The sequence below is a fragment of the Oncorhynchus mykiss genome, chromosome 3 (genome assembly GCF_013265735.2).
Source record: "Oncorhynchus mykiss isolate Arlee chromosome 3, USDA_OmykA_1.1, whole genome shotgun sequence".
In the NCBI taxonomy this organism is placed as follows: Eukaryota; Metazoa; Chordata; class Actinopteri; order Salmoniformes; family Salmonidae; genus Oncorhynchus; species Oncorhynchus mykiss.
Window position 1 is genome coordinate 8,389,877 of NC_048567.1, and position 17,108 is coordinate 8,406,984.

Here is a 17,108-nt window from a genome sequence, read left to right on the forward strand (position 1 = left end):
AGAGACTGTAGTGGAGAATGGAGAGTGGAGAAGAGACTGGAGTGCAGAGTGGAGAAGAGACTGGAGTGGAGTGTGGAGAAGAGACTGGAGTGGAGAGCGGAGAAGAGACTGGAGTGGAGAGTGGAAAAAAGACTGGAGTGGAGAGTGGAGAAGAGAGTGGAGTGCAGAGTGGAGAAAAGACTGGAGTTGAGAGTGAGGAAGAGACTGGAGTGGAGAGTGGAGAAGAGACTGGAGTGGAGAGGGGAGAAGAGACTGGAGTGGAGAGCGGAGAAGAGACTGGTGTGGAGAGGGGAGAAGAGACTAGAGTGGAGAGTGGAGAAGAGACTGGAGTGGAGAGTGGAGAAGAGACGGAGTGGAGAGTGGAGAAGAGACTGGGGTGGAGAGTGGAGAAGAGACTGGAGTGGAGAGTGGAGAAGAGACAGGAGTGGAGAAGAGACTGGAGTGCAGAGTTGAGAAGAGACTGGACTGGAGAGTGGAGAATAGACTGGAGTGGAGAGTGTAGAAGAGACTGGAGTGGAGAGTTGAGAAGAGACTGGAGTGGAGAGTGGCGAAGAGACTGGAGTGGAGAGGGGAGAAGAGACTGGAGTGCAAAAGAGACTGGGGTGGAGAGTGGAGAAGAGACTGTAGAGGAGATGGGAGAAGAAACTGGAGTGGAGAGTGGAGAAGAGACAGAGTGGAGAGTGGAGAAGAGACGGGTGGAGAGTGGAGAAGAGACTGGAGTGGAGAGTGGAGAAGAGACTGGAGTGGAGAGTGGAGAGTAGACTGGAGTGGGGAGTTGAGAAGAGACTGGAGTGGAGAGAGGAGAAGAGACTGGAGCGGAGAGTAGAGAGTAGAGAGTGGAGAAGAGAGTGGAGTGGAGAGTGGAGAAGAGACTGGAGTGGAGAGTGGAAAAGAGAGTGGAGTGGAGAGTGGAGAAGAGACTGGAGTGCAGAGTGGAGAAGATACTGGAGTGCAGAGTGGAGAAGATACTGGAGTGAAGAGTGGAGAAGAGACTGGAGTGCAGAGTGGAGAAGAGACTGGAGTTGAGAGTGGAGAAAAAACTGTAGTGGAGAGTGGAGAAGAGACTGGAGTGCAGAGTGGAGAAGATACTGAAGTGGAGAGTGGAGAAGAGACTGGAGCATAGAGTGGAGAATGGAGAAGAGACTGGAGTGGAGTGGAGAAGAGACTGGAGTGGAGAGTGGAGAAGAGACTGGAGTGGAGAGTGGAGAAGAGGCTGGAGTGGAGAGTGGAGAAGAGACTGGAGCAGAGCGTGGGGAAGAGACTGGAGCCGAGTGGAGAGTGGAGAAGTGACTGGAGTGGAGAGTGGAGAAGAGACTGGAGTGCAGAGTGGAGAAGAGACTGGAGTGGAGTGGAGAGTGGCGAAGAGACTGGAGTGGAGAGTGGAGAAGAGACTGGAGTGGAGAGTGGAGAAGAGGCTGGAGTGGAGAGTGGAGAAGAGACTGGAGTGGAGAGTGGAGAAGAGACTGGAGTGCAGAGTGGAGAATAGACTGGAGTTGAGAGTGGAGAAGAGACTGGAGTGGATAGTGGAGAAGAGACTGGAGTGGAGAGGGTAGAAGAGACTGGAGTGGAGAGTGGAGAAAAAACTGTAGTGGAGAGTGGAGAAGAGACGAGTGCAGAGTGGAGAAGATACTGGAGTGGAGAGTGGAGAAGAGACTGGAGCGGAGAGTGGAGAGTGGAGAAGAGACTGGAGTGGAGAGTGGAGAAGAGACTGGAGTGCAGAGTGGAGAAGAGACTGGAGTGGAGAGTGGAGAAGAGACTGGAGTGGTGAGTGGAGAAGAGACTGGAGTGGAGAGTAGAGAGAAACACAATCTGTCTTTCGCTGAAGACAGATTTCACTCAGATTCTTCAATTTGTAATTAAGCCTCTTCATCTGTATAAACCTCTGGTCCACTCTGAACACACACACACACACACACAGACACACAGACACACACACACACACACACACACACACACGCACACCTTTTGACAGGACGGATTAATGTTTTCTGTTTGTAACATGTTGTTTTTGTTATAATAGAACAGAAATGTCACTGATAGTTTCTGAGTGCCAGGGAAGCTCAGCTGGAATATGTGTTTTCAAATCATGGATAATGTGTTTAACCCATGGATTTCTCCACTTCATGGGTGGTACTGTACTACGGTATTCCACTACTGTTACGCTCCTGGCAGCCCAGAAGGGTCCCACACTGGAATTCAAATCCTTTCTGTTTCATGTTTAAACATCAACCAGTCTCAACCCCAAATCACATGAATGTCCTGAATGCGTGTGTGTGTTTCTGTGTGTCTGCTTGCGTGTGTGTGTGTGTGTGTGTGTGTGTGTGTGTGTGTGTGTGTGTGTGTGTGTGTGTGTGTGTGTGTGTGTGTGTGTGTGTGTGTGTGTGTGTGTGTGTGTGTGTGTGTGTGTGTGTGTGTGTCCTAAAGCCTAAAGTAATATCTCTTCTACATGGGCTCCTGCAGTTTATACCTACACGTACGCTACGGTCACTAGACGCAGGCCTCCTAATTGTCCCTAGAATTTCTAAGCAAACAGCTGGAGGCAGGGCCTTCTCCTATAGAGCTCCATTTTTATGGAATGGTCTGCCTACCCATGTGAGAAACGCAGACTCAGTCTCAACCTTTAAGTGGGTCATATGATTGAGTGTAGTCTGGCCCAGGAGTGTGAAGGTGAATGGAAAGGCACTGGAGCAACGAACCGCCCTTGTTGTCTTTGCCAGGCTGGTTCCCCTCTCTCCACTGGGATTCTCTGCATTTAACCCTATGACAGGGGTAGAGTCACTGGCTTACTAGGGCTCTTTCATACCGTCCCTAGGAGGGGTGCGTAACTTGACTGGGTTGGGTCACTGACGTGGTCTTCCTGTCTGGATTGGCGCCCCCCCTTGGGTTGTGCCGTTGCGGAGATCTTTGTGGGCTATACTCGGCCTTGTCTCAGGATGGTAAGTTGGTGGTTGAAGATATCCCTCTAGTGGTGTGGGGGCTGTGCTTTGGCAAAGTGGGTGGGGTTATATCCTCGCTTTTGGCCCTGTCTGGGAGTCTCATCGGATGGACCACAGTGTCTCCTGACCCCTCCAGTATTTATGCTGCAGTAGTTTATGTGTCGGGGGCCTAGGGTCAGTCTGTTATATCTGGAGTATTTCTCCCGTCTTTTCCGGTGTCCTGTGTGAGTTTAAGTATGCTCTCTAATTCACTTTCTCTCTCTTTCTTTCTCTCTCTCTCTCTCAGAGGAACTGAGCCCTAGGACCATGCCTCAGGACTACCTGGCATGATGACTCCTTGCTGTCCCCAGTCCACCTGGCCGTGCTGCTGCTCCAGTTTCAACTGTTCTGCGTGCGGCTATGGAACCCTGACCTGTTCACCGGACGTGCTACCTGCCCCAGACCTGCTGTTTTCAACTCTCTAGAGACAGCAGGAGCGGTAGAGACACTCTCAATGATCGGCTATGAAAAGCCAACTGACATTTACTCCTGAGGTGCTGACTTGCTGCACCCTCGACAACTACTGTGATTATTATTATTTGACCATGCTGGTCATTTATGAACATTTGAACATCTTGGCCATGTTCTGTTATAATCTCCACCCGGCACAGCCAGAAGAGGACTGGCCACCCCTCATAGCCTCATATGGCCACCCCTCATATTCCTCTCTAGGTTTCTTCCTAGGTTTTGGCCTTTCTAGGGAGTTTTTCCTAGCCACCGTGCTTCTACACCTGCATTGCTTGCTGTTTGGGGTTTTAGGCTGGGTTTCTGTACAACACTTTGATATATCAGCTGTTGTAAGAAGGGCTATATAAATACATTTGATTTGAAATAAATTTGAATCTAAACGTTGCTAAATGTTTCTACTGTTATGTTTGTTGTGTTGTCTTATTCACATCAAAGTCTTTGTGTTTCTGAATGTGAAATCGTCAAGATATAAAACAATAGCCGCCCTGGGGGCACACACACACACACACACACACACACACACACACACACACACACACACACACACACACACACACACACACACTCACTCACAAACACAGATACATTCTATTGCAGTGAGTCACCAACTTAGTTACACAATGACACACACTTAACTGAGTTTATTCTCCTGACACCACCCACTGCCCCCACCCCTCTGTAACGGCCGTTAGTGGAAGAAGGTGAGGACCAAGGTGGAGCGTGGTACGTGTTCGGCATTTTATTAAATATAGCTGAACACTAAATACAAAGTAACAAAAGGCACAACCGAAACAGCTCCGTCAGGTGCAACACACACTAAACAGAAAATAACTACCCACAACCCATAGTGGGAAAACAGGCTGCCTAAGTATGGTTCTCAATAAGAGACAATGATGACAGCTACCTCTGATTGGGAACCATACCAGGCCAAACACCTACAAATATAACACACAGAACAAAACATAGAATGCCCACCCCAACTCACGCCCTGACCAAACTAAAAGAGAGACATAAAAAAGGAACTAAGGTCAGGACGTGACACCCTCTCTCTCTCTCTCTCTCTCTCTCTCTCTCTCTCTCTCTCTCTCGCCCTCTCTCTCTCTGTCTCTCTCTCCTCCCTCTTTCTCTGTAGAGGCAGAGGGCTAATAACATAATATCCATAGAAATTATTTATTCAGCCCCTCCCTCATTTAGCACTATAACAACTAGCATAGAGCTGCCACTTAATCACTGTGACTATAGCAGCTGTACACACACACACACATACACACACACACACACACACACACACACACACACACACACACACACACACACACACACACACACACACACACACACACACACAGGAGAGGACAGCTAAGAAAGGCTAATATCCCTCTAGTTTATCTTTACACAAACACACCTGATGTTAATGTGCAGCCAGGCATAAAGGCATCATTATAGTGAGGATATTAGTGTGTACTAGGAGATCAGTATCATTAGGAATATGCTTTATGGCATTAACTGTGCTGGAGAGCTCAAGGCAAAAAGGGATACTCCATTCCTCTTTTTCTACTCTTAGAAAAAAAGGTTCTGGATAGAACCAAAAAGGGTTATATTGCTTGGCACCCCTGAAGGTTCTATATAGAACCCTATTTGATAAGAACCCCGGGGGTTATTCTTCATTGAACCAAAATAGGTTCCATATAAATTTGAACCCTTGGAAACAATTTTGGTTCTTTATAGAACCTTAAGGGGTGCCATATACAGCATGAAGCAAGCAAAGCCTTTTTGGTTCTATCAGAATATTTTTTTCCCAGAGTGTAGATTTTTCTTTCTCTAGAGCTGAGATGGGTTCCAGGAAGTGGGGATGGTTGTGAATGAGTCTTTGTGGTGCTTGTTGCTGTAATTAGGCTCACACAACACCACACACCCCTCAGAGAAGCATGTGATATTAGTCTGACTGCAGTGCAGCAAACTCTCTCCAGAAGTTCAGTGAGGATCTCTGAATGATCCAATGTTGACCTAAATGACTAATGATGATAAATACAATCCACCTGTGTGTAATCAAGTCTCCGTATAAATGCACCTGCACTGTGATAGTCTCAGAGGTCCGTTAAAGCGCAGAGAGCATCATGAAGAACAAGGAACACACCAGGCAGGTCCGAGATACTGTTGTGAAGAAGTTTAAAGCCGGATTTGGATACAAAAATATTTCCCAAGCTTTAAACATCCCAAGGAGCACTGTGCAAGCGATAATATTGAAATGGAAGGAGTATCAGACCACCGCAAATCTACCAAGACCTGGCCTTCCCGCTAAACTTTCAGCTCATACAAGGAGAAGACTGATCAGAGATGCAGCCAAGAGGCCCATGATCACTCTGGATGAACTGCAGAGATCTACAGCTGAGGTGGGAGACTCTGTCCATAGGACAACAATCAGTCGTATATTGCACAAATCTGGCCTTTATGGAAGAGTGGCAAGAAGAAAGCCATTTCTTAAAGATATCCATAAAAAGTGTCGTTTAAAGTTTGCCACAAGCCACCTGGGAGACACACCAAACATGTGGAAGAAGGTGCTCTGGTCAGATGAAACCAAAATTGAACTTTTTGGCAACAATGCAAAACTTTATGTTCGGCGTAAAAGCAACACAGCTGAACACACCACCCCACTGTCAAACATGGTGGTGGCAGCATCATGGTTTGGGCCTGCTTTTCTTCAGCAGGGACAGGGAAGATGGTTAAAATTGATGGGAAGATGGATGGATCCAAATACAGGACCATTCTGGAAGAAGAATGGTGATGAAGAAGAAGAACCTGATGGAGTCTGCAAAAGACCTGAGACTGGGACGGAGATTTGTCTTCCAACAAGACAATGATCCAAAACATAAAGCAAAATCTACAATGGAATGGTTCAAAAATAAACATATCCAGGTGTTAGAATGGCCAAGTCAAAGTCCAGACCTGAATCCAATCGAGAATCTGTGGAAAGAACTGAAAACTGCTGTTCACAAATGCTCTCCATCCAACCTCACTGAGCTCGAGCTGTTTTGCAAGGAGGAATGGGAAAAAATGTCAGTCTCTCGGTGTGCAAAACTGATAGAGACATACCCCAAGCGACTTACAGCTGTAATCGCAGCAAAAGGTGGCGCTACAAAGTATTAACTTAAGGGGGCTGAATAATTTTGCACGCCCAATTTTTCAGTTTTTGATTTGTTAAAAAAGTTTGAAATATCCAATAAATGTCGTTCCACTTCATGATTGTGTCCCACTTGTTGTTGATTCTTCACAAAAAAATACAGTTTTATATCTTTATGTTTGAAGCATGAAATGTGGCAAAAGGTCGCAAAGTTCAAGGGGACCGAATACTTTCGCAAGGCACTGTACATGCAGACACGTGTACACACACACACACACACACACACACACACACACACACACACTCACACACACACACACACACACACACACACACACACACACACACACACACACACACACACACACACACACACACACACAAGACTGATTGTAGAACTAGAGTGGTACTAAATGACGAGCACTATCTTGCTTAGTTACCTCTCTAGTGTAAAGTCTTGTGTGTGGTGTGTTTCCTGTGAGATAAAGGATAAATAAGCAGTGCTTGACTTGGGCAGGAGCTCACCGAAGCTGAGTACCAGCACCTCAAGTTCTTTTCTGCTTGAGCTCCTGTTCCTCTTATAGAATATTATCTCAAAAGTATTGTGGTGCTCCTGCACCTAAATATAAACAGTACCGCCAACCAAAATGATTATCGGGGCCAATTTCAGTCCAAGTCAAGCACTGTAAATAAGTCACACCACCGTGTGTGATGCCTCTGCTCACAGGGTGTTGTGTGTGTGATGCCTCTGCTCACAGGGTGTTGTGTGTGACGCCTCTGCTCACAGGGTGTTGTTTGATGCCTCTGCTCACAGGGTGTTGTGTGTGTGATGCCTCTGCTCACAGGGTGTTGTGTGTGATGCCTCTGCTCACAGGGTTTTGTGTGTGTGACGCCTCTGCTCACAGGGTGTTGTTTGATGCCTCTGCTCACAGGGTGTTGTGTGTGTGATGCCTCTGCTCACAGGGTGTTGTTTGATGCCTCTGCTCACAGGGTGTTGTGTGATGCCTCTGCTCACAGGGTGTTGTGTGATGCCTCTGCTCACAGGGTGTTGTGTGTGATGCCTCTGCTCACAGGGTGTTGTGTGTGATGCCTCTGCTCACAGGGTGTTGTTTGATGCCTCTGCTCACAGGGTGTTGTGTGATGCCTCTGCTCACAGGGTGTTGTGTGATGCCTCTGCTCACAGGGTGTTGTGTGATGCCTCTGCTCACAGGGTGTTGTGTGATGCCTCTGCTCACAGGGTGTTGTTTGATGCCTCTGCTCACAGGGTGTTGTTTGATGCCTCTGCTCACAGGGTGTTGTGTGATGCCTCTGCTCACAGGGTGTTGTTTGATGCCTCTGCTCACAGGGTGTTGTTTGATGCCTCTGCTCACAGGGTGTTGCGTGTGTCTGTCTGTGTTTGTATGTATGCATAGTTTCACAGGGCATGTCATCTGAATTCTGATTTTCTACTTTAGAATAGTAATGTTCATAATAACCCGGAGGGGTCTATGGAGCCAGTCAGCCAGTAAGGTAGCCCTACAGGTTAGTTTGGCCAGTTTGGAGAAGTTTGGCAAGTCTGGAGAAGTATTGCCAGATTGGAGAAGCTAGGCCAGTTTGGAGAAGCTTGGCCAGTTTGGAGAAGTTTTTTCGGTTTGGAGAAGCTTGGCCAGTTTGGAGAAGCTTGGCCAGTCTGGAGAAGCTTGTCAGGTTTGGAGAAGCTTGGCCAGTTTGGAGAAGCTTGGCCAGTTTGGAGAGGTTTTTCCGGTTTGGAGAAGCTTGACCAGTTTGGAGAAGTTTTTCCGGTTTGGAGAAGCTTGGCCAGTTTGGAGAAGCTTGGCCAGTTTGGATAAGTTTTTCCGGTTTGGAGAAGCTTGGCCAGTTCGGAGAAGTTTTTCCGGTTTGGAGAAGCTTGGCCAGTTTGGAGAAGCTTGGCCAGTTTGGAGAAGTTTTGCCGGTTTGGAGAAGCTTGGCCAGTTTGGAGAAGATTTTCCGGTTTGGAGGAGTTTTTCCGGTTTGGAGAAGCTTGGCCAGTTCGGAGAAGTTTTTCCGGATTGGAGAAGCTTGGCCAGTTTGGAGAAGCTTGGCCAGTTTGGAGAAGCTTGGCCAGTTTGGAGAAGTTTTTCCAGTTTGGAGAAGCTTCGCCAGTTTGGATAAGTTTTGCCGGTTTGGAGAAGCTTGACCAGTTTGGAGAAGCTTGGCCAGTTTGGAGAAGCTTGACCAGTTTGGAGAAGTTTTTCCGGTTTGGAGAAGCTTGGCCAGTTTGGAGAAGTTTTTTCGGTTTGGAGAAGCTTGGCCAGTTTGGAGAAGATTTTCCAGTTTGGAGAAGCTTGGCCAGTTTAGAGAACGCTGCAGTGTTACTACATTCTTCTTAACTGAAAAGTAGTTTGATGAATAACTACAGTCAGAATAAGAGGTATTCACTCTCATTCAAAGACATTAGACATATGCAGGGATTTCTCCTTTCTGCGTGTTTTCTGTTATTGTTTGGTTACTATGGTGATACAGTCATGTGAAGTAATCATTAACTTTAGAAAATCTAATATAATAAAATATAATTTGTTCAGTAACTAATTCACATGAAGAACTAGTTCACATGTACATTAGAGTTTCCATTTCCATCAGATAAAGAGGGACAAGGAGAGGAAAGGGGAGGGGAGAGTGGGGTGTGGTAATCAATGTTTAAAACCAACAGCCCATCCCTCTCTTCCTCACTCCCTCTCTCTCTCTTTCTCTGACTGTCCAACTCCTCGCACAACTTCGGTGAGTGAAAACTAAACCTAGTAAAACATGTACCTGAGTGCCTCGCTCATAAAATGCTTCAGTTTGTTTTAGCTGTGTGTGTCTATGATGTGTTAGATGTGCCAAATTATACATTCTCAATGGAGGGTTTACAACATTTATTTGCAATTGTGTGTAGTTTAATGTTTTATACTTGACTGCAAAAGTATGAATGACTTCAGGGTGTGCTTTGCAACAGTTAGTAAGCGCCTGTCTACACTGTTTGTGCTCTTGAGCCAAGCTCTGCGGAGGGCGTAACTCTGTCTGCCTTTCCATTCAAACATGTGTGGGTGCTACTCAGAGCACTACGCAGTTTAAATGAAAGAATCTCTCTTCTCTTCCTCCTCCTCCTCCTCCCCTCTCTCTCCCTCAATCCTTCCATAGTGCAGAACACTACCTCTTTCTATCCTCCACACCCCCCCTCTCTCTCTCGCTCTCTCTTTCTTTCACTCTGTCCTTACCATAAACTCTCTCTCTCCTCGCTCTGACCATTCTGTGAGTAGAGTGTGTTTCTAGTTATCAGATGGGCAGTCAGGGGAGGGGGGGGGGGGGGGGGGGGGGGGGGTAAGAAGGTGTGTCTGATTGGATGCCTGCTGGTCCTGGGGCAGCTGACAGTGACTCAGAGAGAGATCAGTGGAGTCCACCACAGTGACTGGGGTTGTTCCTTACAACTATAATGTTGTGCTTACCATGTTCGTACTGTATGGTTGCTTCAACTCCTTATTTGACCGCACTTACTGCAAGTCACACTGGAGAGGAGGGTCAGCTAAATGAGGGATTTACATTACAGACGCTTCCTTAAACTCAAGATCTAGACTATGGGTAGGCAGAGCAAGAGAGAATAGAGAGAGCCACCTCCCTATATAGTGGTGAGATATTTGAAGGGACAGAGTGAAAAGACACACCTTAACCTAACTAGATAGAAAGAGGGTGGAGACAGGTGAGGGGTGGGGGAGGTGCTGGGATTTCTATGTTATTGTTTGCCTGAAATTACCAACACGGCTTTCAGCCTGCCCACCAATTTCCTCCCATCTGTCTTTTTGTCTATGTGTCTGTCCCTCTCTCTCTCTCTTTCTCTTTATATATATATATATACTTTATATCTTTCTCTCCTTAAAATCCCCCAGAGTTAATGAGAGAGACATGCTAGGGCGTTGGCTAGAGCAATGTCTGTTTGTGTTTAAACAACTCAGCCCCCTCTTCACTTCCTTTCTCCACTCCATATCCGCCTCTCTCTCTCTCTTACCTCTCTCCGCCTCTCTCTCTCTCTCTAATTGCCTCTGTTGCGTTGCTCTCCATCTCTCCTCCCCCTCTCTTTCTCTTCTTCCCTTTGTGGTAGAGATGTAGAACTTGTTTGCAGTAGTGGGGTGTGGTGTGTGTGTAACAACCGTGTGCAACAACCGTTAATATTCTTTAAACCCTCTATTCAACCTGAACCTTATGTTTAAACACGATTAAACCAGTGCCAACATGACTTTATTTCCCAGACATGTATGGAATGGTAACCCGGATGTAAGATAAAAATAGATTTGAATTGGATTATTCAGTCAACAATAAGACATTTATCCCTTTAACTTAGTTTCTGGGATTTCACATTTCAAAAAGTCAAATAAATTAATCAAATATTTCATATAATGTTGATAATATTAGATGTATTATACTGTGAATACAGAGTAAGCAAACATTCCTCTCTCTGTGTGTGGACATCATGTCCACTAGCATCCTGCTATCATAATAAAACATTGATAATACCACAAATTAATAACCTATACTTGTACCTCCATTCTCTCTCTCTCTCTCTCTCTCTCTCTCTCTCTCTCTCTCTCTCTCTCTCTCTCTCTCTCTCTCTCTCTCTCTCTCTATCTCTCTCTCTCTCTCTCTCTCTCTCTCTGTGTGTGTTGTAGTCACCATGGCACAGGTCCAGCAGGGTATGGCATTGCTCATCTCAGCCTTCCACAAGTACTCTGGCAAGGAGGGCGACAAGACGACCCTGAGCAAGGGAGAACTCAAAGATCTGCTCAACGCTGAGCTTGGAGAGATGATGGGGGTGAGTGCATCCTAGGAACAGTTCAGTTCAGTCATGCTTTATTAGCAGCACAACCAAATACAATACTGCTAAAGACAGACACCATTGAAATATTGAATTGCTTGGAACATCACAAACACATGACCCGCCTCATCCAATAGAATAACTTAATCTCTCACACCTTTATAAACAAATAACTGTGTGGATTCTAGTGTTAACTTCTGAAATCAAAGTCTCACCCATTACCTCTCTCTCTCTCTGATCATTATAACAGAAAAACACTGACCAGGCAAAGGTTGACAAGATCTTCAAAGATCTGGACGCTAACTCAGATGGCAGTGTGGACTTCCAGGAGTATGTCACACTGGTGGCCTGCCTCACCATGGTGTGCAATGAGTTCTTCACCAAGAAGTGAAACAGCTCCCCCTGCCCACTCTCCACAGAACAGCAGCTCTTGCTCCATGAGTGAATTCATGATAAGATTAGCAAGATCCTCAATGCAGGTTCAAAGGGACAGAGATGCAGGTTTACACACATACACAGAAAAAGGGTTGGGTTGATTATACACACCACACATAGACAGACAGGTGAAGGACACAGACACTGACATGTACACATACAGACATATAGGCTACTATCTCATGAGATGGAGAGGAAGCTCTTTGGTTTGTTTAAAGTGAAAAATGAAATAAACTATTTTAATATGTTTGGAAGAAAGCTGACTTATCATTTGTGCAGGTGTGTGTGTGTGTGTGTGTGTGTGTGTGTGTGTGTGTGTGTGTGTGTGTGTGTGTGTCTGTGTGTCTGTGTGTCTGTGTGTCTGTGTGTTTGTGCATGTGTGATTGCCTGTGTATGTCCTAAATAGGATACAGCAAGCAACATGAATCAAACATGAACCTTTGTTTTCAGACACCTGCTGAAATAATACAATATGTTGATTATGTCAACGTAACCCAAAATCACACAATGAAATTAGGGGTTATGAGGCATAGCCTATATTTGACTACTTAATTACGTCACAATATTGTTATCTACTCCAGAGCCAGTAAGAATACAGGAAGTCAACTGTTACTGTATAAAGCCGCCCTGCATAAACCGGAAATAAATAGATTAGCCAATCAGACACCTGGCTGCTGGATGGAATAAGGAAGTAATCTGCATAGGCTAATCCTAATCCACAGACAAAGGCCATTTTAATCGTAGATCTTCTCGGCAGGCTGGGCGCGACTGGCTGGGTCTGTGGGATTGATCCACCAAAGATTGGAGGATACCCAAAATCTATTTCTCCAATAGGAATCCCAGATCACGCTTGTGACAGCACGCACATGGATCTAATCTTCCTCTCTCCCATTGACCTCAATACAACCACATGGTGATCTGTTCAACTACCCCTGTTCTGTAGTTGTTCATGGAAGTAATTGTTGGATGTGCCTCTAAGTTTAAACCCTCTCTGACTCTCTACCTACTATAGGTAGTAACCGGCTTTTGCACAGAAGGCTGTAGTGAATGGAGGTGGATGGAAGCGCCTTTGATGTGGTTTAGATAATCTATTGTTTGCTTTTGGCTGTCTGGTGACATGTTCGGCAGTGTGAAGAAAATCATCTCTCTGTTTGAGACTCGACGGCAGCCTCGCCCCCTCTCTCTACCTCCTTCCCTCCATCCATATCTCTCTCCATCTCTAACTCCTTCCCTCCCTCCATCTCGACCTCCTTCCCTCCATCCATCTCTCCATCCAATCTCTAACTCCTTCCCTTCCTCCATCTTTCTTCATCTCTTCCCCAATCCCCTCCCTTCCTCCCTATCCCCTCTCTGTCCCCCTTAAAGGGACACTCCTCTCCTTTCGCCTCCCTCTCTGGCTACCCTTCCTCCCTATCCCCTCTCTGTCCCCCTTAAAGGGACACTCCTCTCCTTTCGCCTCCCTCTCCGGCTACCCTTCCTCCCTCTCCCCCAGTTGTAGTTTTTCACAGTGAGAGAAAGAGAGAGAGCGAGAGAGATAGAGAGAGAGGAAGCTGACAGTCTCGGTCCCTGCACACAAATATTCCCTGGCCTGTTTACCAACAAAAGGCACGCACCATGACTACCATGACTCATTCATGACTCATACCACATGGATGTGGCCGGACATATACTGTTCACCAAGGCACATTGCAGGCAGGTATACACACAAACACATTATAATATATGCCATTTAGCAGCACGGAGCACAGACATACAGACATGCACACACACACACACACACACACACACACACACACACACACACAGTCCTGAGGTTGGCACCAGACTGGTTGTAGAGGAGCATTTTCCCACAACACATCCCAAGTGTAGTGGATGTTTAGTAAACCATGTCCATTGACAGCAGTTAACAGTAATGTTACCATGTCATATTTTTCTACTGACGAAACCAAGACCAGTCTAGGATATCTGACTGTCAGTGCTAGTTGTCTGAGAAGGTCGTACAGGGTAACAGCCTGAACAGAGCAGCAGACCAGACTGGTAGTGTTTACAGCATTCCTGTGGTCAGCTGTGTTCCAGTCATACTCTTTTAGTGTGGCAGTTGGATTATTTGCTTTCTGCGTGTTTCCCTTCTGTACAGTTACCATGGCTACCCTACCTGGGTTCTATCTTTGACAGGAAGGATCAATGTTTTCTGTTTGTAACATGTTGTTTTTGTTTTAATGGAACAGAAAGTGCCAGGGAAGCTCAGCTGAAATATGTGTTTTCAAATCATGGATAATTTCTCCACTTCATGGGTGGTACTGTACTACGGTATTCCACTACTGTTACGCTCCTGGTAGCCCAGAAGGGTCCCACATGTTTAAACATCAACCAGTCTCAACCCCAAATCACATGAATGTCCTGAATGCGTGTGTGTTTCTGTGTGTCTGCTTGCATATGTGTGTGTGTGTGTGTGTGTGTGTGTGTGTGTGTGTGTGTGTGTGTGTGTGTGTGTGTGTGTGTGTGTGTGTGTGTGTGTGTGTGTGTGTGTGTGTGTGTGTGTGTGTGTGTGTGTGTGTGTGTGTGTGTGTGTGTGTGTGTGTGTGTGTGTGTGTGTGTGTGTGTGTGTCCCCTAAAGCCTAAAGCAATATCTCTTCTTCTTAGACACACACACACAGATACATTCTATTGCAGTGAGTCACCAACTTTGTTACACAATTACACAAACTTAACAGAGTTTATTCTCCTGACTCCACCCACTGCCCCACCCCTCTCCCTCTCTCTCTCTCTCTCTGTCTCCCTTTCGCTCTCTGTCTCTGTCTCTCTCCCTCTCTCTATCTCTCTCAATTCAATTCAATTCAAGAGGTTTGTCTTCAAATTCTTTGTTGATCTGTGTAATCTGAGGGAAATATGTCTCTCTAATATGGTCATACATTTGGCAGGTTAGAAAGTGCAGCTCAGGTTCCACCTCATTTTGTGGGCAGTGAGCACATAGCCTGTCTTCTCTTGAGAGCCATGTCTGCCTACGGCGGCCTTTCTCAATAGCAAGGCTATGCTCACTGAGTCTGTACATAGTCAAAGCTTTCCTTAAGTTTGGGTCAGTCACAGTGGTGAGGTATTCTGCCACTGTGTACTCTCTGTTTAGGGCCAAATAGCATTCTAGTTTGCTCTGTTTTTTTGTTAATTCTTTCCAATGTGTCAAGTAATTATCTGTGGGGTCTGTTTGTGTTTGTGAACAGAGCCCCAGTACCAGCTTGCTTAGGGGACTCTTCTCCAGGTTCATCTCTCTGTAGGTGATGGCTTTGTTATGGAAGGTTTGGGAATCGCTTCCTTTTAGGTGGTTGTAGAATCTCTTTTCTGGATTTTGTTCATTAGTGGGTATCGGCCTAATTCTGCTCTGCATGCATTATTTGGTGTTCTACGTTGTACACAGAGGGTAATTCTGCAGAATTCTGCATGCAGAGTCTCAATTTGGTGTTTGTCCCATTTTGTGAAATCTTGGTTGGTGAGCGGACCCCAGACTTCACAACCATAAAGGGCAATGGGCTCTATGACTGATTCAAGTATTTTTTGGAACACCATTATTTTGGTCTTACTGAGATTTACTGTCAGGGCCCAGGTCTGGCAAAATCTGTACAGAATATCTAGGTGATGCTGTAGGCCCTCCTTGGTTGGTGACAAGTAGGGTGAGGCCGGGTGCTGCAGACCTTTCTAGTGCCCGCGCCAATTCGTTGATATACAGTGGGGAGAACAAGTATTTGATACACTGCTGATTTTGCAGGTTTTCCTATTTACAATGCATGTAGAGGTCTGTAATTTTAATCATAGGTACACTTCAACTGTGAGAGACAGAATCTAAAACAAAATCCAGAAAATCACATTGTATGATTTTTAAGTAATTAATTTGCATTTTGGAGAAGCTTGGACAGTTTGGAGAAGTTTTGCCGGTTTGGAGAAGCTTGGCCAGTTTGGAGAAATTTTGCCAGTTTGGAGAAGCTTGGCCAGTTTGAAGAAGTGTTGCCGGGTTGGAGAAGCTTGGCCAGTTTGGAGAAGTTTTTCCAGTTTGGAGAAGCTTGGCCAGTTTGGAGAAGTTTTTCCAGTTTGGAGAAGCTTGGCCAGTTTGGAGAAGTTTTTCCAGTTTGGAGAAGTTTGGCCAGTTTGGAGATGTTTTTCCGGTAAAATTATACTAGGAGAAGTTTTTCTGGTTTGGAGAAGCTTGGCCAGTTTGGAGAAGTTTTGCCGGTTTGGAGAAGCTTGGCCAGTTTGGAGAAGCTTGGCCAGTTTGGAGAAATTTTGCCAGTTTGGAGAAGCTTGGCCAGTTTGAAGAAGTCTTTCCGGTTTGGAGAAGCTTGGCCAGTTTGGAGAAGCTTGGCCAGTTTGGAGAAGTTTTTCCAATTTGGAGAAGCTTGGCCAGTTTGGAGAAGCTTGGCCAGTTTGGAGATGTTTTTCCGGTAAAATTATACTAGGAGAAGTTTTTCTGGTTTGGAGAAGCTTGGCCAGTTTGGAGAAGTTTTGCCGGTTTGGAGAAGCTTGGCCAGTTTGGAGAAGCTTGGCCAGTTTGGAGAAGCTTGGCCAGTTTGAAGAAGTGTTGCCGGTTTGGAGAAGCTTGGCCAGTTTGGAGAAGTTTTTCCAGTTTGGAGAAGCTTGGCCAGTTTGGAGAAGTTTTTCCAGTTTGGAGAAGCTTGGCCAGTTTGGAGAAGTTTTTCCAGTTTGGAGAAGTTTGGCCAGTTTGGAGATGTTTTTCCGGTAAAATTATACTAGGAGAAGTTTTTCTGGTTTGGAGAAGCTTGGCCAGTTTGGAGAAGTTTTGCCGGTTTGGAGAAGCTTGGCCAGTTTGGAGAAGCTTGGCCAGTTTGGAGAAATTTTGCCAGTTTGGAGAAGCTTGGCCAGTTTGAAGAAGTCTTTCCGGTTTGGAGAAGCTTGGCCAGTTTGGAGAAGCTTGGCCAGTTTGGAGAAGTTTTTCCAATTTGGAGAAGCTTGGCCAGTTTGGAGAAGCTTGGCCAGTTTGGAGATGTTTTTCCGGTAAAATTATACTAGGAGAAGTTTTTCTGGTTTGGAGAAGCTTGGCCAGTTTGGAGAAGTTTTGCCGGTTTGGAGAAGCTTGGCCAGTTTGGAGAAGCTTGGCCAGTTTGGAGAAATTTTGCCAGTTTGGAGAAGCTTGGCCAGTTTGAAGAAGTGTTGCCGGTTTGGAGAAGCTTGACCAGTTTGGAGAAATTTTGCCAGTTTGGAGAAGCTTGGCCAGTTTGGAGAACGCTGCAGTGTTACTACATTCTTCTTAACTGAAAAGTAGTTGGAGGAATAACTACAGTCAGAATAAGAGGTA

General features: G+C 45.8%; 1 protein-coding gene across 1 annotated transcript; it reads left to right on the top strand.

Annotated features, from left to right (window-relative positions):
* The first annotated feature begins 9,160 nt into the window (after positions 1-9,160).
* Positions 9,161-12,064, top strand: LOC110520890 (ictacalcin). Its single transcript, XM_036967731.1, has 3 exons — positions 9,161-9,303; positions 11,226-11,368; positions 11,622-12,064. Exons 2-3 carry the CDS (start codon positions 11,231-11,233, stop codon positions 11,760-11,762), a joined length of 279 nt encoding a protein of 92 aa, XP_036823626.1. The 5' UTR covers positions 9,161-9,303; positions 11,226-11,230; the 3' UTR covers positions 11,763-12,064.
* Positions 12,065-17,108: the final 5,044 nt, after the last annotated feature.

Coding starts and splice junctions, on each gene's coding strand:
- LOC110520890 (XM_036967731.1), top strand. CDS start 11,231: ATGGCACAGGTCCAGCAGGGTATGGCATTGCTCATCTCAGCCTTCCAC. Junction 11,369..11,621: donor AGCTTGGAGAGATGATGGGG/GTGAGTGCATCC, acceptor TCATTATAACAG/AAAAACACTGACCAGGCAAA.